Here is a 27,074-nt window from a genome sequence, read left to right as displayed (position 1 = left end):
TTCACAAGGATGATTCCAGGTATGAAAGGGTTATCATATGAGGAACATGATGGCTCTGGGTCTGTACTTGCTGGAATTTAGAAGGATAAGGGGGAATCTAATTGAAATCTTTTGAATGTTGAAAGTCCTAGACAGTGTAGATGTGGAAAGGATGTTTCCCGTGGAGGGTGAGTTTAGGACAAGAGGGCACAGCCTCAAGAGAAAGGGGCGCCTTTTTTTAAAATGGGAATGCGGAGAAATTTCTTTAGCCAAAGGGTGATGAATTTGTGGAATTTGTTGCCACATGCAGCTGTGGAGGCCAGGTCGCTGGGTATATTTAAGGTAGAGATTGATGGGTTCTTGTTTGGACATGACGTCAAAGGTTACAGGGAGAAGGCTGGGAAATGGCGTGAGGAGCAAAAAAAAGGATTAGCTGTGATTGAATGGCAGAGCAGACTTGATGGGCCAAACAGCCTAATTCTGCTCCTACGTCTATATGGTCTTTACGGTATACCGGAGTCAATAGGTCACCATATTGCACATTACAATTCCGAAGGGAAATCAAGAAGAAATAGTGTTCCTTCTTAGGGTGCAGATTTAAAATCATTCATTAACTTGTAAAGCAGATTAAACACAAGAGCTCTTAATCCAGACAATGGTATGTTTCAGCACAAATGTGTCAAATCAGGCCAAATAAATTATTTTAGCAAGGAATTTAATCATTGCTTGGGAAAGAGAAACATGAACACGCATGGAGAGCGAATAGGAGTACGACAGATGGGATGCATTGGACCAACGCATTCTAATTCATGTGGCCTCTTTCTATGCATTCTGTCCGTGGACTGAACCACCACAATTCCACTTCAGCTGTGCATGTGTACCAGACAGCTTCTGTCCTCAATACAAGAAATGTTCTTGAAACTGCGGGAAACATTCACCGGGTCAAGCAACATGAGTGGAAGTGTTTAAGGTTGAAGCCCTTCTCTACAATGGAAACACTAACTCTTTCTCTCTTTGCACAGGTGCTGCCTGACCCACCTTAGTACATCCAACATTTTGTGTTGTTATTTCAGATTCCCAGAATTGAGCTATAGAGTCATAGAGTGCAGCCGAACAGAAGCAGGTCATTTGGCCCATCTTGTCTGTGCTGAACTCTCATCTGATTAGTCCCATCAATCCACCATAGCCCTCCATACACCACCTCATGGACACTCAAACTTCCTTTAAATATTGAAATCAAACCCTCATCCACCAGCTCATTCCACACTCTCACCACCCTCTAAGTGAAGAAGTTTCTTCCTCTGGTTCCCTTTAAATATTTCACCTTTCACCTTTAACCTATGACTAGTTCTAGTCTCACCCAACCTCAGTGAAAAAGCCTGCTTGTATTTACCCTATCTATACCCCTCATCATTTTGTATACCTCTATCGAATCTCCCCTCATTCTTCTACGCTACAGAGAATAAAGTGCTAACCTATTCAATCCTTCCCCATAACTCATGTCCTCAAGTCCCTGCAACATCCTGGTAAATTTTCTCTTTATTCTTTCAATCTTATTGATACCGTTCCTGTAGGCAGGTGAGCAGAACCAAATAATATTCCAGATTTGGGCTCACCAACATCCTGTACAACATCCCAGCTCCTGTGCTCAATACTCTGATTTATAAAGGTTCTCCTTACCACTCTATCTACCTGTGGTGCCACTTTCAATGAATTATGGATGTATATTCCCAGATCTGATCCAGTTTCCCATTATCATGCAGATCATTGATGTAGATGCCAAGCAACAACAGAACCAGTGCCAGTCCCTGTGCCACACCACTGGTCATAGACCTCTAGTCAAAAATCTACTCCCGCTCTCTGGCTTCTCCCACTAAGCCTGTGTTGAACCTGATTTACTCCTTCGTCCTGTGTGCCAAAGGCTTTGCTGAAGTCTGTGTAAACGTGGTCCATTGTCGTTCCTGGTAACATCCTAAAGAAAGTCTATATGATTGGTTAGAGATAACTGCTATGCACAAAGCCATGGTAACTGTCTCTATTCAGGCCTTGCCTATCCAAGTACTTAAATATCACATCTCCACCTTCCAATAATTTACCCACACCTAATGTCAGGCTCTTCAGCCTAACTTCTCGACTTATTCTTAGAGCTGTTCTTGAATAATGGAACAACTGCATCTGCGGTTACTCGATTTAGAAACACCCTCATCCTTTTGACCTATGAATTACCAACATGGTAATGACAGCCTTAATAAAATAAACTATCTTCATCTTCGTGAATGATTAACTCCGACTTGATCAAATAAATCATTATGGGTTGTGAACGTGCCTGTGGTTTGCAGTCAGTATAAAAAGTACAAAAACTCTCTCTCGTTCCTAGTTCTGATTATATGTCCATATTAATTGAATATAGAGTATTTTCCTGGTATTGCACCCTAGCTTCTGATAATACCAAAGATGTCTGTCACCACTCCATTCAAACATGCAAATCCTCCCACAAAGTCTCAATAATGGTGCAGCAGTTATGTTGAGTGAGTTATTGTCAACAACCGAATGACTGTGGGATGAAACAAGGACAGAAAACGGGTTGTCTCAGAACAAGTAAAGATAATTCTTCTCGGCTCATAGCCTTGGCTACTCTGTTGGGATTATACATTAACTCACACTACACAGCAGGCATTAATCCATCCACTGTTTGAGTTGCCCTAACGCTTTTTCCCACGTTTCTCCTCTAGGATTCTGAAATTCCTGGTAGCAAAGAGGAAATTTAAAGAGACCTTGCGGCCGTACGATGTCAAAGATGTGATAGAACAATACTCTGCAGGACACTTGGACATGTTGGGCCGGATCAAGAGCCTCCAGTCCAGGTCAGTCAAGCGTCGCCTTCTGAGTCAGCACCTCAGGTCTCAGGGAACTGGCTTGCACGCTTCGTTTGGCACAGGGGCTAGTCCTGCTTTGGTGGCAGTTTTCGCCTTCCATTGCCTTTCTACACCACTACAGGTGGTTCCACAGGCAGTAACCTGCCACAACTCCATGGACTCTGGCTACTGGAATACCTTTAATGTGAAAGAACTGGTCAAGAGCAGTTTTGGAAAATAAGGAGACCTGGTCTTGAAGAGATTTAAATACAGGCATAAGAACTTGTAATAAAATAGCCGGTTCCCTCAGGAATTCCTCAAAACACTGCTGTAAAAACAAAACAGCTTCTTTACACTATATGAATTTTTCCTTCTACTCACACTATTGTTGCTGATGTGATTTGCCCATCACCAAATTAAAGTTTTAAGTTCCCTATCAGTATGTTATAAGAACCTTATCAAATTTAATTGCTATATACATTTACATTAACAAAGATAATACAGGTATTACATGTTACAAACACCACTAAGCCCCTGATTTATACCATGCCCTGTGCTACTCCCACTGTTTGGAGACCTGCAGGAGACCGCTAATGTTTTCTGTGCCCTGCTTTCCTTTAACTTTGCACAGACCAGTTTTATTTCTTGATTTGCTCACGGAAGATCACACTATTTTCTTGCCTTTGTTCTTTCTTTATTATCAGGAGAGCTCCCCCCGCCTCCAGCCTCCCTTTCCACCTTCTCAAAGTTAATTTGCCTGGAATAGTTCTTTCCCAGACTTAGCTACATTTTAACAAGGTCTGTGTAATGGGGACTAATAGATTAGATCCATTTATTTCTAATCCCATCGTTCTTCCACCTTGCTACAAATTCCTCATGCCAATAGGGTGAAGAGATTTTTACTAGTTTCTTTACTTTGGCTGTAATACCCCTGTGCTCTTTCCTGTTCCTGTGTTCCACCCTATCCTGATAAACTCTGGTTATCATTACACAATCCACTATCATTTCTTTCTATATTACCCGAACCAGAACCCTCCCTCTCCCACCAATTTAATTTAAAGCCTTATTGTTCCCCTGTTTACTCAATTCACAAGACATGTCCAAGACTGATTCAAAACAAGCCATATCACAGTGAAGCCATTCACTCTTCGTGTCATTCTCAAGCCATTGCCACGTGCACTGAATCACATTTGCAGCAGAATACTCCAAGTGCACAGAATCTGAAACCAGACCATGCAGGTCAGCGTCCATGAGGAGAGAGGGTAAGTCAGCGTCTGAGGCCAATGATCCTTCATCAGAACTGGAAAAGTGAGGAGGCAACCGCGTTCTGAGGTGGGAAGAACAGAGGGAATGTCTGTGATTGGTGCAGACTGGAGTTGTCGGGGTAACAATGACTTTAAAACATGGGCAAAGACAGAAGAGGAAAACAGAGATTAAAATAGAAAGATATGTAGACTGGGGAATATAGGGAGTGGTTATCTGAAACTGTTTAGTTCCATATTAAGTTTTGAGCACTGCAAAATGCCTTGTTGGAAGGTGCCTAATTGAGTTTACCCTGGGCGTCACTGGAGCAGTGCAGGAGGCAAAGTTAGAGAGGTCGGTCTGGAATGGCGAGCTTAAAGTAACAAGAACACCCTTGCCAACTGAATAGGTGTGTTTACAAAGTGGTCTACAGGGTAAAGGATAAAGACACATCAGCACGGACCAGTGGCCAATCCGGACATTGGAAGTTTTGAGAGGAAGAGACTTCAGTTAGGTCCACTGCCCAAGGATGAGAGGCAGCAGGTCAGTGAGAAAGAGCTTTGACCAGCATTTGGGATCAATCAGCAAGGACAAATCAAAGGAAGGCAGGGGCATGCACAGCAGCCTTCGTCACAGCGGCGGTCTTCTGAGTGAACAGAGTCAGAGTGGTGATCTTGAAGCTCTCTTCAGCATAGAGGGGCTTCACTCACAGAAAGCAAAGGAAAGAAAAGCTCGTTTTTTTCATTCTCTTCTTTATATCTGCTCAGCTAGGATAGTAGAGATGCCAGGCGAGATAGTGGAATGCTCCTCTTGCAGGATGTGGGAAGGCAGGGAGACGTCCAGTGTCCCTGACGACTACAACTGCGGGAAGTGCTTCCAGCTGCAGCTCTTAACAAACCGCGTTAAGGAGTTGGAGCTGGAACTGGGTGAACTCTGGATCATTTGAGAGGCTGAGGGGTGATAGATAGGACATACAGAGAGGTAGTTACACCCAAGGTGCAGGACACAGGAAACTGGGTGACAGTCAGGAAGGAGAAGGGTTTAAAGAGCCAGTGCAGAGCACCCCTGTGGCCATCCCCCTCTATAACAGGATATCACTTTGGGTACTGTCGGGGGGATGAGCTAACAGAGGAAAGTCACAGTGATCAGGTCTCTGGCACTGGGTCTGCCTCTGTGACTCAGAAGGGAAGCGGGGAGAAGAGGCACACTGTGGCGATAGGGGATTCATTAGTTAGGGGAATGGACAGGAGGCTCTGTGGGCGAGAACGAGATTCCAGGATGGTATGTTGCCTTCTGTGTGCTACGGTCCAGATTGAGTCCTCAGCATTCTTAAGTGAGTGGGTGAACAGCCAGAAGTGGTGGTCCATGTAGGTACCGATGACATGGGTAGGACAAGTGACAAGGTTCTGCATAGGGAGTTCAGGGAGTTAAGTGCTAAGTTAAAGGGCAGGACCTCCAGGACTGTGATCTCAGGACTGCTACCCACGCCATATGTTAGTAAGGCCAGAACTAGGAAGATTATACAGTTTAATACATGGCCAAGGAGTTGGTGTAGGAGGGAGGGCATAAGATTTTTGGATCATTGGGCACTCTTCCAGGGAAGGCGGGACCTGTACAGAAGGGACAGCTTGCACCTGAACTGGAGGGGACTAATATCCTAGCTGGAAGGTTTGTTAATGCTGCCCGGTGGGGTTTAAACTAAAGTTGCAGGGGGTTAGGAGCCAGAGTCCCAGAACAGTTAGTGGAGACAGATGTTGGTAAGACCTCAGACAAAGTTAGGAAAATTTCTATGCAAGAAGTACTGTTGGAAAGGCAGATGATTGTGCTGAAGATGGGGTAGCTGGTTTACAAACAGAGGCAATGAGAGGTTGTTGATAGGACAAAATTGCAGTCAACAGGATGGGTTGCAAGGTGACAGGCGGACAAAATCGAAAAGTGTGAACACAGGTCTGAAGGTTTTGTATTTGAATGTAGGTGAACTTGCAGCACAGTTACAAATTGGCAGGTACGATGTTGTAGGCATCACTGAACCATGACTGAAAGAAGATTATAGCTGGGAGCTTAATGTCCAAGGATACACATTGTAATGAAAGGATAGGCAGGAAGGCAGAGGGGGTGGTGTTGCTCTGCTGGTAAAAAATGAAATCAAGTCATTAGAAAGAGGCGGCATGGAGTTGAAAGGTGTTGAATCATTGTGGATAGAGCTGAGGAACTGCGAAGGTAAGAAGACCCTCATGGGAGTTCTATACAGACCCTCACACCCCCTCCCCAAACAGTAGGAAGGATGTGGCCTACAAATTATGACAGGAGATAGAAAATGCATGCCAAAAGTGCAATGTTACAATAGTCATAGGGTATTTCAATATGCAGGTAGACTGGGAAAATCAGGCTGGTGCTGGATTCTAGGATGGGGAATTTCTAGAGTGGCTTTGTAGTGGCTGAGCCCACTGGAGGATCAGCTGTTCTGGATTGGGTGTTGTGCAGTGAACCAGAATTGATTAGAGAGCTTAAGGTAAAGGAACCCTTAGGGGCCAGTGATCATACTATGATCGAATTCACCCTGAAATTTGAGAAGGAGAAGCTAAAGTCAGATGTATCAGTATTACAGTGGAATGAAGAAAATTACAGGGGCATGAGAGGGGAGTTGGCCAGAATTTATTGTAAAAGAACACTGACACAGATGACAGCAGAGCAGCAATAGCTAGAATTTCTGGAAGCGATTTAGAAGGCACAAGATATTTACGTCCCTAAGAGAAAGAGGTCATCTAAAGGAAAGGGGACACACAACCGTGGCTAACAAGGGAAGTCAAAGACAATGTAAAAGCCAAAGAGAGGGCTATAATAGGGCAAAAATTAATGGGAAGTTAGAGGATTGGGAAACTTTTAAAAACTAACAGAAGGCAACTAAAAAATTTATTAAGAAGGTAAAGATAGAATATGAAAGTAACCTAGCCAATAATATTAAAGAGGATACCAAAAGTTTATTCAGATACATAAAATGTAAAAGAGAGGCAAGAGTAGATATCAGATCGCTGGAAAACGATGCTGGAGAGGTAGTAATCAGGGACAAGAAAATGGCAGATGAACTGAATAAGTATTTTGCATGAGGCACTAGCACTAGGGTGGAATTTCCAGGTTTCAGGGGTCATGAAATGTGTGAAGTTAACATAACTGGACAGAAGGTTCTTGGGGAAACTGAAAGGTCTGAAGGTAGATAGGTCACCTGGACCATATGGTGTGTACTCCAGGCTTCTAAAAGAGGTGGCTGAGGAGATCATGGAGGCATTAGTAATGATCATTCTAGAATCACTAGGTTCTAGAATGGTTCTGGAAGGCTGAAAAATTGTTAATGTCACTCCACTCTTCAAGAAGGAAGTGAGACTGAAAAAAGGAAACTGACCTCAGTGGTTAGGAGGATGTTGGAGTGGATTATTAAGGACAAAGTCTCAGGGTGCTTGGAGGCACATGATAAGATAGGCTGTAATCAGTATGGTTTCCTCAAGGGAGAAACTTGCCTGACAAATCTGTTGGAATTCTTTGAAGAAATAACAAGCAGAATAGACAAAGGAGAATCGGGTGATGTTGTGTACTTGGATTTTCAGAAGGCCATTGACAAGGTGTCACATATGAGACTGCTTAACAAGCTACGAGCCCATGGTATTACAGGAAAGATTCCAACATGGATAAAAAACTGGCTAATTGGCAGCAGGCAAAGAGTGGGAATAAAGGGAGCCTTTTCTGAAAGGCTGCCGGTGACTAGTTGTGTTCCACAAGGGTCTGTGTTGGGACCGGTTCCTTTTATGTTATACGTCACTGATTTGGATGATGGAGTTGATGGCTTTGTTGCAAAGTTTGCAGATGATATAAAGATAGGTAGAGGGGCAAGCAGTTTTCAGGAAGTAGAGAGTCTACAGAAGGACTTAGACTGATTAGGAGAATGGGCAAAGAAATGGCAGATGGAATACTGTGTTGGGAAGTGTATGCTCATGCACATTAGTAGAAGAAATAAAATGGTTGATTATTTTCTAAGTGGAGAGAAAACACAAAAAAAAGGTGCAAAGGGACGTTGGAGTCCTTGTGCAAGATTCCTTGAAGGTTAATTTGGAGGTTGAGTCGGTGGTGAGGAAGGCAAATGCAATGTTAGTATTCATTTCAAGAGGACTAGAATATAAAAGCAAGGCTGTAATGTTGTGACTTTATAAAACACTGGTGAGGCCTCCCTTGGAGTATTGTGGGCAGTTTTGGGCCCATTATCTTAGAAAGGATGTACTGAAACTGGAGAGGGTTCAAAGGAGTTTCATGAAAATGATTCTAGGATTGAATGGTTTGTCGTATGAAGAGCAGTTGATGGCTCTAGGCCTGTATTCACTGGAATTCAGAAGAATGAGGGGTGACTTCATTGAAACCCATCAAAAGGTAAAAAACCTTGATAGAGTGGATGTGGAGAGGATGTTTCCTACAGTGGGAGAGTCTAAAATCAGTGGACACAGCCTCAGAATAGAGGGGTGTCCTTTTAGAACAGAGGTGAGGAGGAATTTCTTTAGCCAGAGAGTGGTGAATCTGTGGAATTCTTTGCCACAGGCAGCTATGAAAGCCAAGTCTTTCTGTATATTTAAGGCAGAGGTTGATAGATTCTTGATTGGTCAGGGCATGAAGGGATACGGGGAGAAGGCGGGAGATTAGGGCTGAGAGGGAAATTGGATCAGTCATGATGAAATGGCAGAGCAGGCTTGATGGGCCAAATGGCCTAATTCTGCTCCTATATCTTATGGTCGAATGGATGCGATAGGCAGAAGGGCCTATTTCTGTGCTGTCCAACTCGATGACTCGAATGGACTTTTCCAAACCTTGGATTGTCACTGGGCAGGTACCTCACTATTACCTAGCCCACAGCTTCCTGACCACTCATGTCAATGGATGGAAAATGGCTTACAGATTCCCAGCTCTTCGCATGCTGCAACAGTAAGGAGTGATTTGGAACTGGAATTGCTTATTATTGTCTGTACTGAGGCATAGCGCAAAACTTACCTTGCATACCATTCATGCAGATCAAGTGCATCGCGGTAGAACAAGGTACAGTAAATCAGTAAGAGAGTGCAGATAAAGTGTAACAGCTACAGAGAAATCGCAGAGCAGGTGGACAGTAAGGTCAAGATCGTAGCAAGGTAGGCTCTGAGGTTAGGAGTCCATTGTAACCTACTAAGGAATCATTCTATAGCCTTATAACAGTGGGATAGAAGCTGTCCTTGATCCTGGGGGGTAACTGCTTTTATCTTCTGCCTGATGGGAGAAGAAAGAACGTCTGGAGTATGTGGAGTCTTTGATTTTGCTGGCTGCTTTACTGAGGCAGCGAGAAGTGTAGACAGAGTAGACGGAGGGGGTGCTGGAGTCCGTGGTTGTGCATACATGGTCCTTTGCTCTGACTTGATTTCTATTGTCATGCCTTTGAGAGAAGAGTCAGGAGCACAGGCTTACTGTGATCACTCTTGTTCTTAGTCGGCTCTGATGCTTTGCCTCCACAGGGTCGACCAAATCATCGGGAAAGGTCAGGCGCCGACAGAAAAGAAGCTGCGTGATAAAGGAGAGAAAGCTCCACCAGAACTGGAGCTGTTTGACGAGCTGAGCATGATGGGCCGTGTCGTCAAAGTGGAGAAGCAGGTAATTTATTGTGTGGGGTGGGGTGGGGAGGTGGATGAGACTGGACCTCTGTGTGTCTCCTCACTCCTCCAGGATCTGTGCAGCATCTCCCCAGTACAGGCATTGAACTGCTCCCGTTCTGAGCAAGGGCAGATCCTACCTCACCTCAAGCCACCACATGTGTACTCACTGTTTTAAACATGGTTGATGGACGTAAAGTGACATGCTTGAATGGAAAATTAATTCTGTTCCTGGGTACAAACCAGTGATTTTTTAAAAGGGAAGATTGAAATTTCACAGCTTAAGTGCCAGTAACTTATGTACAATATTCCTCATCAGACCCCTGCACTGAAGGTAGAATGTTCCTGTGATGTTCTTACTGTCATTCAGCTAAGTTCGCAACCTCCCTTTCCATTCAACGGATCAAGCAGCTCTTCCAAAACTATTCACCTTTCCCTCCTTCTGCATGGTTCTTTGATAGAGACAAATACACACTAATGAAATGTTCCCTCAGATTCAGAGTTACTCAGCACCTGTGCATCGAAATGTTCAGTGAAATGTGTTAACAGCCGAAGGACGTGCTGGAGACAGCCCAAACGTATCTTTATACTTTATAAAAAAGTGTACTTTATTGTCACCAAACGATTGATACTAGAACGTACAATCATCACAGCGATATTTGATTCTGTGCTTCCCGATCCCTGGATTACAAATTGATAATATTAAAAATTTAAATTATAAATCATAAATAGAAAAGAGAAAAATGTAAAGTAAGGTAGTGCAAAAAAACCGAGAGGCAGGTCCGGATATTTGGAGAGAACGGCCCAGATCCGGGTCTGGATCCGTTCAGCAGTCTTATCACAGTTGGAAAGAAGCTATTCCCAAATCTGGCTGTACGAGTCTTCAAGCTCCTGAGCCTTCTCCCGGAGGTGTGTTGACTGGGTGGGTCATGTCCTTGATTATCCTGGCAGCACTGCTCCGACAGTGTGCGGTGTAAAGTGAGTCCACAGACGGAAGATTGGTTTGTGTGATGTGCTGTGCTGTGTTCACGATCTTCTGCAGCTTCTTCCGGTCTTGGACAGGACAACTTCCATACCAGGTTGTGATGCACCCTAGAAGAATGCTTTCTACGGTGCATCTATAAAAATTAGTGAGGGTTTTAGGGAACAGGCCAAACTTCTTTAGTTTTCTCAGGAAGTAAAGGCGCTGGTGGGCCTTCTTGGCAGTGGACTGTGCTTGGTTGGATCAAGTCGGGTCATTTGTGATATTCACCCCGAGGAACTTAAAGCTTTTGACCTGTTCCACTTGCGCACCACCGATGTAAATTGGGTCCGTCACACGTTCTGGCATCAACACAGCATACCCACAATGTTCTGCAGAACAACAACCACAACAAGAACAACAGCAGCAAAACGTTCGTCACTGTCCCACTCACATACAGGCAGGCTTCTAACCCCAGGAGACCTTCAGTCCTTGAGTCCCAGGCCTTGGACTCACAGACTCACAGATATCAGGACTCTGAAATTACAAGACCATAAGACCATAAGACCATAAATCTGGACAAACTGGCTCAGGGCTCTCTGTGTTGCTTCACCTTGCTTCCCAACATACAGAACTTCAAACACTGCCTCACTCGTCGTGTGCTCCATCCTAATGGGGCTTAGGTATGTTTAGACTAAGCATGCAGGAGAAGGAGTGGACAGGTTCCGGCATTGGATAAGGTCATGGCTGAATTTGCTTGTGTGGCTGTTGGTGCAGGCGACACATTTCACCGTGCGTTTCGATGTACAGGACTGTAATGGGAGCGAGATTTGCAAAGAAGCGAGGAGAGCAGTTGGGGCCACAGATCCCTAGGAGCTGTTGGATTGCATGTGCCAGGAACGAGACTGGGGACAGTTGGGACTTGCCACGTGCCACAGATTGTGGGGTAATTAGATATTGGAAAGGGCCAACAAAAAAAAGTTGGGTTTAATCAGAGCGGCCATTGTATTAGTGGGCCAGTGTTGAAGTAGGAACTGAGTCTTTGGCCCAGAGATGCTTCACTGAGGAGAAGTGAAGGCTATAAGGAGATTTTTCAGGTCATTTCTTTTCTTCCTTTCTTTCTCATTGCACAGTTAGAGCCGTGCACTCCCGGCAGGATAGAGGAATGCTTCTCTTTGTGGAATGTAGGAAGGCAGGGTGACCTCCAGTGTCCCTGATGACCACACTTGCAAGAAGTGCATCTGGCTGCAGTTGCTTATGGACAGAGCTAAGGAATTGGGAGTTGGAGCTGGATGAATTCTGGATCGTTCAGGAGGCGGGGGGGTTGATTGACAGGCGAGACAGTGGGGGAGTTACACTTAAGGTGCAGGACACGGGTAACTGAGTGACCATCAGGAAGGGGAAAGGGGATAGGTAACCAGAGCAGGATACCCCTGTGGTCATTCCACTCAATAACAGGTATGTTGCTTTGGATACTGTTGGAGTGGGTCGGGGGGAGGATGACCGAGCAGTGGAAAGCCACCGTAGTCAAATCTCTGGCTCTGTGACTCAAAGGTAAAAGGGGATGGAGAAGAGGTGAGCTGTAATGATAGGGGATTCAGTGGTTAGGGGAACAGACAGGAGGTTCTGTGGATGGGAACAAGATTCCCGGATGGCATGTTGCTTTCTGGGTGCTAGGATGAGGAACAACTCTGATCGGGTCTGGAGCATTCTTAAGTGGGAGGATGAACAGTCAGAGGTCCTGGTCCACATCGGAACCAATGACATGAGTAGGAAGGATGAGAAGATGCTGCAGAGTGAGTTCAGGGAGTTAGGTGCTAGACTGAAGGATAGGACCTCCAGTGTTGTAATCTCAGGTTGTGCTAGTGGGGCCAGAAGTAGGAAGATCATACAGTTTAACACTTGGCTAAGGAGATGATGAAGGAGGTAGGGCTTCAGATTTTTGGATCATTGGTCTCTCTTTCAGGGAAGGTGGGACCTGTACAGAAAGGACAGTTTGCAGCTGAACTGGAGGGTTTGCTGCATGGGGCGGGGTTACTCTAGAGTTACAGGGGATGGGAACCAGTGCACCAGATAACGGAGAGGTTGCGGGAAAGATGCATTAAGCCTACACACAAAGTCAGGAAACAAAAAGTTGAACATGATGGGACTGATGTTCTGAGTTACGTATATTTCAATAGAAGCAGAAAAGGCAGGTGAGCTTAGGGCATGGATCAGCATGTGTAATTGTGATATTGTAGCCATTAACCATATAATATAACCATATAACAATTACAACACTGAAACAGGCCATCTCGGCCCTTCTAGTCCATGCCAAACTCTTACTCTCACCTAGTCCCACCGACCTGTACTCAGCCCATAACCCTCCATTCCTTTCCTGTCCATATATTTATCCAATTTAACTTTAAATGACAACATCGAACCTACCTCAACCAATTAGTGAGACTAGCTTGCGGGAGGGACAGGACTGGCAGCTCAATGTTCCAGAGTTCCACTGATTTAGACGTGGTAGAGAGGGAGGGATAAAATGGGGAGGGGCACAGAGGGAACATATCATGGCATTGCTCAGACAGTACAGACTGGAGAGCTCATCTACTCAGGTTGTATGGAACTGAGGAATAAGAAAGGGATGACCACCCAGTGGAATTTAGAGGAGCAAGTTTGTTGAGATATTTGCAAGAAACTTAAGGTTGTGATAGTAGATGAATTTAACCTTCCACATATTGACTGAGATTCCCATAGAGTTAAAAAAGAATGGGATAGAGTTTATCACCCGTGTTCAGGAAAGTCTTTTAATCAATATATAGAGGTCCCAAATAGAGAGATACTGGATCCCCTATTAGGGAATGAGACAGGGCAGGTGACAGAAGAGTGTGTAGTGGGAAACTTTCGATCCAGTGGTCATAATTCCATCAGTTTCAAGATAATTATGGAGATAGATAATTCTGGTCCTCAGTTTGGGATTCTAAATTGGAGAAGGGCCAATTTTGATGGTATCAGAAAGGATCTGGCAAGCGTGGATTAGTGTAAGTATTGCAGAGGTCCTATCAGAGATATCTTAAAAAGCTTGCAAGGTGATCTGGACCAGCTGGAAAAACTGGCTGAAAAATGGCAGAAGCAATTTCATGCAGACAAGTGTGAGGTGTTGAACTTTGGGAGGATAAACCAAGGTGGGACTTACTCGGCGAATGGCAGGACACTGAGGAGTGTGGTGGAACAGAGGGACCTGGGAATACAGATCCGTAATTCCTGGAACGTGGTGTCACAGGTAGATAGGGTCATAAAGAAAACTTTTGGTACATTGGCCTTCATAAATCAAAGTATTGAGCACAGGAGTTGGAATGTTATGTTGAAGTTGTTAAAGATGTTGGTAAGGAGTAAGTTGGAGTATTATGTGTACCTCTGGTCACCTATCTGCAGGAAAGTTATAAATAAGATTGAAAGAGTGCAGAGAAAATTTACAGAGATGTTGCCAGGACTTGAGGAACTCGATTTTGGGGAAGATTGAACAGGCAATTTTATTCCCTAGAGTATTGGAGAATGAAGGGAGATTTAATAGAAATTTTCAAAATTATGTGGGTTAAAGACAGGGTAAATGCAAGCAGTCTTTTTCCACTGAGGTAGGGTGAGAGTAGAACTAAAGGTTTTGAGATAAGTGTGAAAGGTGAAATGTTTTTTTTTAATTATTCTTTTTTTTAATTACAAACCAAAAAACAAAAAGAAAAGCACGTCTACAAAAACCACGACCTTAACGAAATCTAATTAAATATTGAGCAGCAAAAGGGAGAAAAATATAGAGGCAAAAGTAAACATACACAGCAGAGGTGCACCGCACCAAAAAATCCTCAGTCCTCACCCCGTGAGAAAGTCCAATACAGGGGCCCTTAACCTTTCAAAGATGTCCCCTCTGTCCTCATTACATAGTCTCAGTCTCTCCAAATGTAAAGTATTTGCCAGTTCTCTCAGCCACAGATCGTAGGTAGGCACGGAGTCCATTTCCCACATTTGCAGGATTCACTTCTTAGCTATCACCATTCCAAGCAATACAGCCATTTTTTCATACATATTGGCTGAAGATGGGGAGCTTGCTGCTCGGGGAAAATGAGGGGGATCTTCTTCACTCAGAGGATGGTGAGAGTGTGGAATGAGCTGCCAGTGGAATTGGTGGATGTGGGTTAGATTTCAACATTTAAGATAAATTTGGATATGTACATGGTTGGAGGTTGATAGGACTAGGTATGTTAATAGTCCGGCATGGACTGGATTGACCATAGGGCCTGTTTCTCTGCTGTGGTGCTCTAGGATTTTATGACTCTGTGAACTTTTACCTGAGTGACACTTTCTACATTAATGTCATATCTTCTGATTCTCATAATAGACGACAGAACACAGAACAGTATTGCACAGGATCAAATCCTCCAGCCCATGATCTCTGCCGAGCATGATTCCAAATTAACCTAAATTCCTTTTGCCTGCACATCACCCATATCCTTCCATTTTCTGCATACTCGTGTGCCCAACAAAAAGCCTTGTGAGTGCTACAATCACACCTGCTTCCACTGCCAACCCTAGCTGCACATTCCAAGTACCTAGCTCTCCCTACAAAATAACTTGCACCACCCAACTCCCTTAAGCTTTCCCATACTCACCTTAAGGCTACGCCCGCCTGTGTTTGACATTTCTACTCTAGGACGGAGAGATTCTGGTGTCTGCGTTATTGATGTTCCTCATTATTTTATAAACTTCTATTGGGTCTCTCCTGTGTTCCAAAGAAAACAAACCATGTTTGTTCAAACTCTCCTTACTGCTAATAGCCTCCTCCCAACCATCCAGTATCCCAGTAAACCTCTTCTGAAACCTCTGCAGTGTCTCTACATCCTTCTCATAATGGGACAAGCAGAACTTCGCACAATATTCTAAGTGTGGCTTCAGCAAAGTTTTCTCTAAGTCCGATGTGACTTCTCAACATCTATGCTCGATGAACCCCGCAATGAAGGCAAGCACGTCATATGCCTTCGTTATCACTCTAAAGGAGTGATAAAGCTTCAACTGCCCCAACAGGCAGACTTTCCTGATTGCCTCCTGTTTTAATTCTACTTCCCATTCCCATTCTGACATGATGGCCCATGTCTTCTCCAACTGCCACACTCTCATGTTGGAGGTAAAGCACCTCATATCTGCCTGTGTAGCCTCCTTCCTAATCATTGATTTCATTAACTTCCAGTAATTTCTCCCCCTCCTCCTTCTTTTTCTATTCCTCATTCTGGCTCCCCTCTTTCTCATTCCATTCTCCTCACCTGCCCATCATCTCTCTCTGGTTCCACTCCTCCTTCCCTTTCTCCCATGGTCCACTCTCCTCTCCTATCAGATTCCTCTTTCTTCATCGCTTTACCTCTTCCACCTATCACCTCCGAGCTTCTTACTTCATCCCAGTTCCACCTATCACCTCCGAGCTTCTTACTTCATCCCAGTTCCACCTATCACCTCCGAGCTTCTTACTTCATCCCAGTTCCGCCTATCACCTGCCAACTGGTACTCCTTCCCCTTCCCCCACCTTCTTATTCTGGCTGCTTCCCTCTAACTTTCCAGTCCTGATGAAGGGTCTCAGCCCGAAACGTCGACTGTTTATTCCTCTCTTGACGTGCTGAGTTCCTCCAGTACTTTGCTTGTGTTCCTCTGGATTTCCAGCATCTGCAGAATCTCTTGTGTTTACCTCTGTACTTTTATGCATTGCCACTCTCAGGGAGGTATTAACCTAGACCCCGAGATCCCTTTGTACATCGAACCCAAAGAGCTATCAGTGGTGTGTCGAATACACTTAATGTCTGAGCTTCCACAGCCCTCTTGGGTAGAGAAGTCCAAAGTGTCAGGGTGAAGGATTTCTGTTTCATCTCTTTGTAGAATGATCAGGCCCTTTTTCTGAGACTGTGAACCTTGATTCTGGTTATACCGGCCAGGAAAAGCATCTGCCCTTATCCACTCAGCTCTGTCGAGCTCCATACGAGATTTACAGGAAGATGTGTCCTGTTTGGCTGTGCTGCCTGCCGTATCTCCAACAGTGCAGCTCGCTGATGTTCCGCTCCCTTCAGGCCCTGGTACGCCTCCTGGTGGTGGAACAGTGGTAGGGACGGCTCCCTGCCACCCCGTGCGGCGACCAATGGGGTTAGTCGGCCCCTCGATTTCTGTCCTCCCTCCCCAGCCACGGCCGAAAGCTGCCCTTTTCTGCTTCTTCAGCCAGCTCTCTGGTGGCCTTCCTGAGAATTGTTATGTGTCAAATCAGATCAAATTTCATTCATCTAAACTGTGCAAAAAGCACAGAAATGTAATTGACAGCGAAGAGAGATTGAACTTGAACCCAAATGCAAGGGTTATGTTGCAACTTTATAAAACTCTGGTTCGGCCACATCTGGAGTATTGCATACAGTCCTGGTCACCCCACTATAGGAAGGATGTTGAGGCTTTGGAGAGGGTGCGCAAGAGGTTTACCAGGATGCTGCCTGGTTTAGAGAGCATGTGCTATCAAAACTTCGGATGTTTTCTCTGGAGCAGCAGTGGATGAGGGGAGATCTGATAGAGGTCTACAAGATTATGAGAGGCACAGATAGAGTGGACAGAGAGTATCTGTTTCCCAGGGTTGAAATTTCAAATACCAGAGGGCATGCATTGAAGGTGAGAGGGGGTAGGTAATTTTTTTTCACTCAGAGGTTGGTGGATGCCGGGAACGTGCTGCCTGGTGTAGTAATAGAGGCAAATACATTTGAGGCTTTGAAGAGATGTTTGGATAGGCAAATGGATGTAAGGAAGGTGGAGGGATATTTACAGATGATGTGGTCTTTTCAACCACTGATTCACAAGCCACAGTGATTCACTCTGGAGAGAGTCATCATACTCCAAGTCAGACGAGAGATAACCCAGGTCAGGTTTCAGACCACAGTACCCAGGTAGATCCTTCGCATGATGGCGGTGGTGTGGAGGTAGAGAAGAAGAGGAAGGCCAAGTGGCCAGCAATGGCAGATGAGAAGGCTTGGCGTGTGTTTGATGAGGATATCAGTATGATGTTGGAGAACACTCTCAGGGGAACATCAAAGAGAAAGCTGGAAGTGATGGGCGATATGATTTATGATGTTGGAAAGTACAGGTTTGGTTTGGTTGAGTTGAAGAAAGCAAAGCCTACACAGCAACCAAGCAGGCGCCAGAAGGAGATTAGTAGGTTGAGGACAGAGCTTAGATCATTGAAACAGAGGTGGAAGGTAGCAAGTGAGGGTGACAAGCCAGGGCTTGCTGATCTCCGAGAGCATTTTTGAATAAAGTTAGCATCATTTCGTCGTGCAGAGTCACAACGTAAAAAGAGAAAGAAGAGAGAGAAGGCAAGAAAGTTGTTCTTTGAGAACCCTCATGAGTTCATGAAGAAACTGTTTGAACAAAGTGAGAGCGGGCAGCTTAACATCTCTCAACAAGAGCTTGAAGATCACCTGGCAAGCACTTACTCTAATGAACAGCAGGAGGCTCCTTTGCTTGACATTTCAGGACTTGTGAAGCCTACCAAGTCAGGAGTGAAGTTCGATCTGTCAGGACCCAAACTGGCAGAAGTCGAACGGTTCATCAGAAAGGCAAGGTCAGGTTCAGTGCCAGGACCTAATGGAGTGCCGTATAAGGTGTTCAAGAAGTGTGAACAGCTGAGGAAATACTTGTGGAGATTGTTAAAGGTGGTGTGGAGACAAGGTGTTGTTCCTTTGTCATGGAGTGAGGCTGAAGGAGTATACATCCCGAAGGAAGAGAATTCTTCTACATTGAATCAGTTCCGACCAATTTCACTCCTGAATGTAGAGGGGAGGATTATGTTTGGCATTCTGACAGAAAGAATATCTTCATTTGTGATAGAGAACGGATTAGGAAATACATCTGTGCAGAAGGCAGGAGTACCAGGCTTCGCAGGATGCCTTGAACATTCTAGTATCATATGGCATACCATCCAGGAGTCGAAAAGGTTGAAAAGAAATCTGGCTGTAGTTTGGTTTGATCTGGCAAATGCGTATGGTTCTGTTCCCCATGTCCTGAGTTTGCGATGGAATTCCTATGGATTCCTGCTAAGGTGAGGAACTTTGTTACGCAGTACTACAAAGATTTCCGGATGAGGTTTTCCACTCAGCAGTTTACAAATAGGTGGCAGAGCTTGGATGTAGGAATCCCAATGGGATGTGCAATCTCACCCATCCTTTTTGTGTTAGCCATGGAGGTTATTGTGATGGCTGCAGAATCAGTGGGACCAGGTGTCGCACTTGATAGCGGAGAGGAGTTACCACCAATATGAGCGTTCATGGATGATCTTACCCTTTTGGGTCCCAGCACGGAGGCAGTAGAAAATGTGCTATCTAGACTCGAGGAGCTAATGGATTGGGGAAGAATGAAGTTCAAGACCAAGAAGTCAAGGAGCCTTGTTCTTAGGAGAGGAAAGCTGGTTGACTTTCATTTCACCCTTTGTGGAGAGGAGATTCCATCCATTCAGGACCAACCAGTTAAGAGCCTCGGGCGATGGTACACAGAGGAGCTGAGAGACACCAAGAGGATTCAAGAGACAGGAGAACAGATCAGCAGAGGTCTGATGTCTGTTGACAAGTGTGGCTTGCCTGACAAGTTGAAGTTGTGGTGCTTGCAGTACAGACTGATGTCACGGATAATGTGGCCACTAACTGTCTATGAAGTGGCAATGTCCCACGTTGAGGCAATGGAACGGAAGATCAACAAGCATGTGAAGAAGTGGCTTGGAGTACCGAGCAGCCTCACCAATGTTGCAATCCACAGTAGCCAGACAAAGCTTACCATCCCAGTGCAATCCCTTGTTGAGGAGGTCAAGGTAGCCAAGGTAAGATCATTCTTGATGCTTCAAGATTCAAAAGACCCTGTCATCGATAACACTCAGCCGGATGTGAGATCAGGCAGGAAGTGGTCAGCCCGTGTAGCAGTTGATGAGGCAGAGTCTAGATTGAAGCACAAGGAGACGGTTGGGGCTATCCAGCTAGGCCGACAGGAACTTGGATGGACAACCCACAAGTGGTGGTCATCTTCTACAGGTAAGGAGCACCGTAAGCTTGTAACACAAGAAATACGAGAGGTAGAAGAGGAGAAGAGGTTAGCTAAAACAGTTGGCCTGGCCAAACAAGGGGCTTGGACCCAATGGGAAAGTGTTGAACAATGACACCTATCTTGGAATGTTCTGTGGCAGATGGAACCGCTCCGCATTTCTTTTCTATGCAGAGCAGCGTATGATCTGCTCCCAACACCTGCCAACCTCAGCACCTGGTATGAAGATAAGACAGACAGGTGTGCTGCTTGTGGTGAGAAGGGAATACTTCAACATATTTTGAGTGCATGCAGAGTCAATCTTTCCAGTGGCATGCACACTTGGAGACATAACAACGTTCTCAAAGTTGTAACAGAAGCGGTTTAGCAGAGAGTACTGCAGCACAACTTATCTCATGCCCCATGCTGCACAGAACATCACATATCATTTGTGAACGAAGGCTCCAAGTCAAGGGTGTACAGCACAGGCTCACGATCAAGTATACTTTCTTCAGCCAATGATTGGTGTGTCAAGGCTGACCTGGACAGGAAAGGCAGTTTCCCGGAGCAAATAGCTTTCACCACATTTTATCCAGATATAATCGTATGGCCTGACACCAGTAGAGAAGAGGTTATTGGTGAACTCACAGTCCCCTGAGAAGACAACATCGATGAAGCCCATGAGCGCAAGTTAACCGAGTATGCAGAGTTGAGATCAGAGTGCAGAGACAGAGGGTGGAAGATCTCATGCTATACATTCGAAATAGGCTGCCGTGGGTTTATTGCGTTCACTCTCCAGAAGTGGCTGCGTGACCTTGGCTTCATTAGAAGAGAGATCAAGTCAACCAACAGGGCTGTAGCTGAGGCAGCAGAGAAAGGATCAGCATGAGTGTCCAGACCAAGTATGTCCAGAGGGGCAGATAGTCGGACAGTGTATACATATCTTGTATAGACACCTGAAGAGCAGACTATCTGTTGGATGGAAGTGACCAACAACTCTGATAGAGGCAGATGCCAAGTTTTTAAGCTCACCAGTGGGAGGTGGTGCTTTAGCACTGCTGGCCCACCACCTCGAGGGAGTCTTGATCATAAGCGGGCCGAAACTCCTGAAGACAGGTGGCAGATCAACTGATGATCCCACTGGTGATAGCACAGCACAGTTAACATCTTAGTCCACGTGTATTTTGTAACTCATGGTGTAGGTAGGAGGAGTTAGTATTTGGGTGTTTTTGATTTTCTTTTCAGATGTTTCAGGACAACATTGTGCGCTGAACGACCTGTTCCTGACTATTCCGTGTTCGACTTTCCATGTGACGGGAAATTCCAGTCAGCCACATGAGGGCAGTAGAGTGCCACATTGGTGGGAGACCAGCAATCTCTCTGTCTGCTGGCACTCTGGGGGCCTGGGAGGTGGCCCCTGGAGCCCATTGGTGGGGGCGGGGGACTGATCAAGCCCGTACTGGGTCTAAGAAAGACGAGAATAGTGGTGGGTGATAGAGTGGGAGCATACAACCATATAACAATTACAGCACGGAAACAGGCCATCTCGGTCCTTCTAGTCCGTGCCTAATTCTTACTCTCACCTAGTCCCACTGACCTGCGCTCAGCCCATAACCCTCCATTCCTTTCCTGTCCATATACCTATCCCAATTTAACTTTAAACGACAACATCAAACCTGCTTCAACCACTTCTGCTGGAAGCTCATTCCACACAGCTTCCACTCTCTGAGTTAAGAAGCTCCCCCTCATGTTACCCCTAAACTTTTGCCCTTTAACTCTCAACTCATGTCCTCTTGTTTGAATCTCCCCCATTCTCAATGGAAAAAGCCTATCCACATCAACTCTATCTATCCCCCTCATAATTTTAAATACCTGTATCAAGTCCCCCCTCAACCTTCTACATTCCAAAGAATAAAGACCCAACTTGTTCAACCTGTCTCTGTAACTTAGATGATGAAACCCAGGTAACATTCTAGCAAATCTTCTCTGTACTCTATCTATTTTGTTGACATCTTTCCTATAATTCGGTGACCAAGACTGTACACAATACTCCAAATTTGGCCTCACCAATGCCTTGTACAATTTCAACATTACATCCCAACTCCTATACTCAATGCTCTGATTTGGAAAGGCCAGCATACCAAAAGCTTTCTTCACCACCCTATCCACATGAGATTCCACCTTAAGGGAACTATGCACCATTATTCCTAGATCCCTCTGTTCTACTGCATTCTTCAATGCCCTACCATTTACCATGTATGTCCTATTTTGATTAGTCCTACCAAAATGTAGCACCTCACATTTTTCAGCATTAAACTCCACCTGCCATCTTTCAGCCCACTCTTCTAACTGGCCTAAATCTCTCTGCAAACTTTGAAAACCTACTTCCTTAACCACAACTCCACCCATCTTAGTATCATCTGCATACTTACTAATCCAATTTACCACCCCATCATCCAGTAGAGAGAATTTACCACCCAGTAGAGAGAAGGCAGATCAATTATTGGTGAAGAGAGAGAGACTGAGATTACCTGGTGGTGGGATAAAGTGATCAGATTTGGGATCAAACTCAGAAGGTGAGGGATACAGGGATCGGTGGAAATAATGGGTGATTGCAATGGGAATGGTAGGAAGGGTTTGGTTCAGTGTATGGGAGTCAACTAAGGATGAAAGTAAATCACTTATTTCCTGGTCTAGGAAGGCCAAGTTCTCCAAGGAGTGCCCAACAATAGGCTGTGCCACAGTCCACCAGAATCCATGACATGGGGAGTCACGTCATCTCACACAGTCCGAAGAAAATGTTGTGGCCAAGTTTTCCAAGTGTTGTGAAGCAATAATTATTAATTTGTTTCACTTCCATTTTCGTTTGCATTGAGCTGAAAATAAGCATTCTGCAATTCAGCTTCTACACTTAGTATGTTACTTGGAATTGAGGGGAGACTGGCAGAGTTTATAAAATGACAAGGAGCATAGATAGAATAGATAGCTGGTATCTTTTTCTCAGGGTCAGGTGACAGGTGCTCTAAGGAATAATGATCCAACATGGCCAACCTCTCCCTATAACCCAGGCAGCATCTTCACAGGTCTTTTCCTTACCCTCTTGATGATGTCTTTCCAATGACAGGGTGACCAAAACTGTGCACAATACTCCAAGAGCAGCCTCAACAACATAATGTGATAGCTCACTGAACACTCTGAAAGATCACAGTGTGTGCGCCAGGTGATAAAGGTAATCAGTGGACCTTTGACCATCGAGAGACCTTCCCAAACTGGAAAACTGAGACATTTCCAATGCAGAGTTGCTGAATGCCACTGAAGGCCCTGTAACCATGACGAGCCATCAGACACCAAGCTCCATCTCCAATCTGCCAGGCCATTTGGTTATTTTAAATCATAACTCGAGAGTTTCTGTTAACCAGTAAAGGAAAGGGAGAATTACCTATGCTTTCCAGTGAGTCACAGCACAGGCCCAGATTTGGTATGGTCCTTCTCAAAGAAGGCCAGAAAACATTATTAAAATCCCCATGTACACCAAGCACACAAAATACACCTTTTTATTGATGCAGCTTTGAAAGCATCCTATCGGGAAACTTCACGGTTTGGTATGAAAACTTCTCTGCCCATGACCACAGGAAACTACAGAGAGTTGTGGGCGTACATCACAGAAATGAGCCTCCCCTCCTTCGACTCTGTCTACACTTCTCATTGTCTCAGTAAAGTAGCCAGCATAATCAAAGACCCCAATCACCTCACATTCTCTCTCCTCCCCCTTCCCTTTGGGCAGGATGTACAAGAGCTTGAAAGAAGCTGAAGGACAGCTTCTTTCCTGCTGTTATGAGACTATTGAATGGTCTCCTAAGATGGACTCTTCACCTCGCAGTCTAAATCATTATGGTCTTTTACCTTACTGTCTACCTACATTGCCGATTCTCTGTAACTGTTGCACTTTATTCTGCATTCGTAGGTGATTTTTCCTTCTACTGCCTCAATGTGATGAAAAGATCTGCATAGATGGCATGCAGAACAGAGTTTTTTTTACTACCCTCAGTGCATGTGACAATAGTAAATAGTAATAATTTATCACACTCCTGGCCGTGTCCAAAACACACACTACCAGGTTCAGGAACAGTTTTTACCCTATAACCACCGGGCTCCTGAACTAGCAGAGAAAACTTCACTAACCTCATCTCTGAACAGATCCCACAGACTCGCTTTCGAGGACTCTACAACACATGTTCCCAGTATTATTTATTTATTTGCACAGTTTGTCTTCTTCTGTAGTTTGTCAGTCTTTACTTATGTACACTTTTTTCAGAAATTCTGTTGTACTTTTTTATTTTCCTGTGAATACCTGCAAGAAGATGAACCTCAAAATATAGCATGTGGTGACATATACGTACTTTGATGATAAATTTACTTTGACTTTGACTTTAGCATCTTCGCATTCCTCAGGTAGTTCAAGTTTTGCCCGACTGTATTCTCAGTCTTCCCTTGGATACATGCTCTGTCTTTTCTCTCCATGTTCCAGGTGCAGTCCATCGAGCAAAAGCTGGACATGTTGCTGATGATCTACGGCCAAAGCTTAAGCAAAGGCTCAGCCACAGCACTGACACTGGCTGCGATGAACATTCCTCTAATAGACCAGGACCTGACCTCTGACTATCATAGCCCGGTGGACACTACAGATATTTCCATGTCTACCCAGACATTAAACGTATCGACCCATACAAATCTTGAAGAAAGTCAGTAGAAGATCCAGGTGACCCACACTCATCTATACTCAGCAGACATTAATTACATGGATTCACACCAACAAACCATAGGAGACACTTCTAAATGATTATTGTTATTTTTCATTTTAATTTAATATCTTTTCTGTATTGGTCATCAACTGTTAAAGAATATCCCAGCACTTCCAGGAATACTTAAACTTCAAGGAATATCTTAAGGACTATTACTAATCCAAATCTGAAAATGATTGGGGATGCAGGAAAAAATAACATTCATTAGCAAAGCCCACCGACATCCACAAACAAGGCTTGTGAAAGAAACCCAACTGCAATAGTGCAACTCAATGTGAAAGAGACTACTCGAGCTGAAATTATGGATAGGATCTCCAGAGAGGGGGAATTTCCTATTTACTACTCTGAACATTCCAATGAAACTGTTTATTATGTTCCTTGTGTGACTGAGATCACTGGTAATGTGTGACTTTCCTCACCGAAGCCATTATGTGAAAAGTCAGGAGCACACAACGTACCGCAAGGTCAGTAGACACAGGATTGCAGAGGATTGTGACTGTAGGAACTGATGAAGGTCAAAACTCTGTTGAAAATTGACTGTCTCTCAGTGATGACCAACATGTCGTTGACTTCACCAAACAGCATTCAAGGAAATGCATGTTCAATCAAAATGGGATGATAAAGAAAGGGTTAGGAAAATTCTTTTTTTAATCGGAGAATGTTCAGGAGCAATTCAATCCAATCCTGCTTGAAGGGGGACTTTAAGGTTTAAATATAATGGCTTGGATTTTCGACTGCTGCTTGCGTACTCTTGTCCTTGTCCTGCTAAAGTTGAAAGGCAGCTCCAGGAGCACCGATAAATGCAAAAACACAAAATCACCACTCAGTCCTCCCGTGAAACTTCCCTGCATTTCTCAGTGGCTTCCAGAATTCCTCAGACAACTGCTGGAGATATGCAAAATGCAGTGTATGTCAAAATGAGTCCGATGTTTGAATTATTTTAAATGAGAAAGAACGTAAACTCTATTCAAGATCCCAGTGACTGTGTTTGGGAAATGCATTGTTTGCAAGCCAATATTACCAGTCCTCTCAATGTCTCGACTTGGGCATGATTCAGTTTACAGCTACAATATTACCTGTGTCTGAAGTCCTAGCTGATTAGATGTCCAAGTTAAATACTTTAGCTGTGATCTGATGGACGGTCATCAACATGCAATCTCTTGGGCGGTGCCAACCTTTGTACTTCAGATACATCTGAGGGGTTGTCCCACATGAGACCAACACTCACAATCTGTTAATAATTTATTGTACATGAAGAGGGAGAGAGAGACTAGAAGCAGCAAAGTGAAAATTAACCTTTCTTTATATCCTTCTATCACTGAAATACCTATAGTGTTGCTTTGACAAGGTCATTAACTTCTTCATCATATAGACCTTACTGCTTTGTGCAGCCAGCCACCAGATTAGATAAATTCAGATTGCACCTGGGAAGGTCGTTCAATAAACTTAGAACAAAAGGCCAGTCTTAGGTCGTTAAGTCACCAGCTTGTGAAAATAACATCGCATCCACCAACACTGATGAGGGGGGGACCATCCTTGCCTGTCCTGGACTATATCCGAAGCCTCACTTGGTGTCACATCCTTGATTCCTGGCCATTCAACAGCAGTAAGTAAGCTGCTGGATTCAAGAGGCAGTTGGGCATGATTCAATCAATGTTACCCTTGCCAGCCCCAATCAGAACACCAAACAAATGAAAAATAAATTGGATTTGGGAATTCATAAGAGCTTATAGACAAGAGTATTCTACTGTAATACAACAGTTGGATAATGTGGTCTTGAGTGAAAGCGAAAGAAGGGCATCAGTGACTTGAGCTCTGGTTGAAAGTTGTAAACACTTTGCTGCATCCCTCAGAGACATCTCAGGTTGCTCCAGGCTTTGCTTTCAGGTATACTGACTGTCATGTGGACAAGTATGACAGCCATTTTGAACTCAGCAAAAAACTTCACACAGCAATAAGGTGTTGGTCCATTTTGCCATGTGGTCAGCTGCAGTCCAGACACTAGGAGAACCTACTGCCCTTCAAGTTGTGCCTTGGGACATGGACTGTCCAGCTAATCCACTGAGAAGGGCAGACCCCTCCCTCCATATTGCACTACACCCCGAGGGCTGTCAGCCATAAACTTGCTGACCAAGTGCTATCAAAGGGAGGTCCGTTGTGTGGGATTCACCATTCCAGAAGTCCATCACGGGCAGAGAAGGCAGCAGAACTTTGCTGCTCTCTCCTCAGGTTAACGGACCAGGCCTCCAGGTAGAACGTGATGCCTGCTCGCGGTCTGCTTCAGACCAGCGGTGGCCACTTGCTCAAAACTCAGCTCAAGAAGCAAGTGGCAAGGGTGGAGGTGGTTGCAGAATTCCATTACCATTATACCAGAGCTTTAGGGAGGCGTATGGACTAGAGCAGCACCAAATATAACCTGTAAACGATATGCAACCCTGGTGAAGACGGAACACGAACCAGCAAGTGAGGGTAGCGTCTGTAGATAAAGCTGAGTGATCCCACGGGCAATGGAGTCGTT

The 27,074-nt window shown here is 44.7% G+C and overlaps 1 protein-coding gene across 1 annotated transcript in view; it reads left to right on the top strand.

Annotated features, from left to right (window-relative positions):
* Nucleotides 1-24,504, top strand: part of LOC140190472 (potassium voltage-gated channel subfamily KQT member 4-like) — a 112,572-nt gene extending 88,068 nt beyond the window's left edge. The window contains exons 11-13 of the mRNA XM_072247086.1: nucleotides 2,712-2,843; nucleotides 9,599-9,734; nucleotides 24,283-24,504. Coding sequence (XP_072103187.1) covers nucleotides 2,712-2,843; nucleotides 9,599-9,734; nucleotides 24,283-24,504 — 490 coding nt within the window. The remainder of the gene's footprint in view (nucleotides 1-2,711; nucleotides 2,844-9,598; nucleotides 9,735-24,282) is intronic.
* The last annotated feature ends 2,570 nt before the right edge of the window (nucleotides 24,505-27,074 follow it).

This window comes from Mobula birostris, chromosome 30, assembly GCF_030028105.1.
Source record: "Mobula birostris isolate sMobBir1 chromosome 30, sMobBir1.hap1, whole genome shotgun sequence".
Taxonomy (NCBI): domain Eukaryota; kingdom Metazoa; phylum Chordata; class Chondrichthyes; order Myliobatiformes; family Myliobatidae; genus Mobula; species Mobula birostris.
Note: the sequence above shows the minus strand (reverse complement) of the source record. Positions and strands in the feature narration are given on the sequence as shown.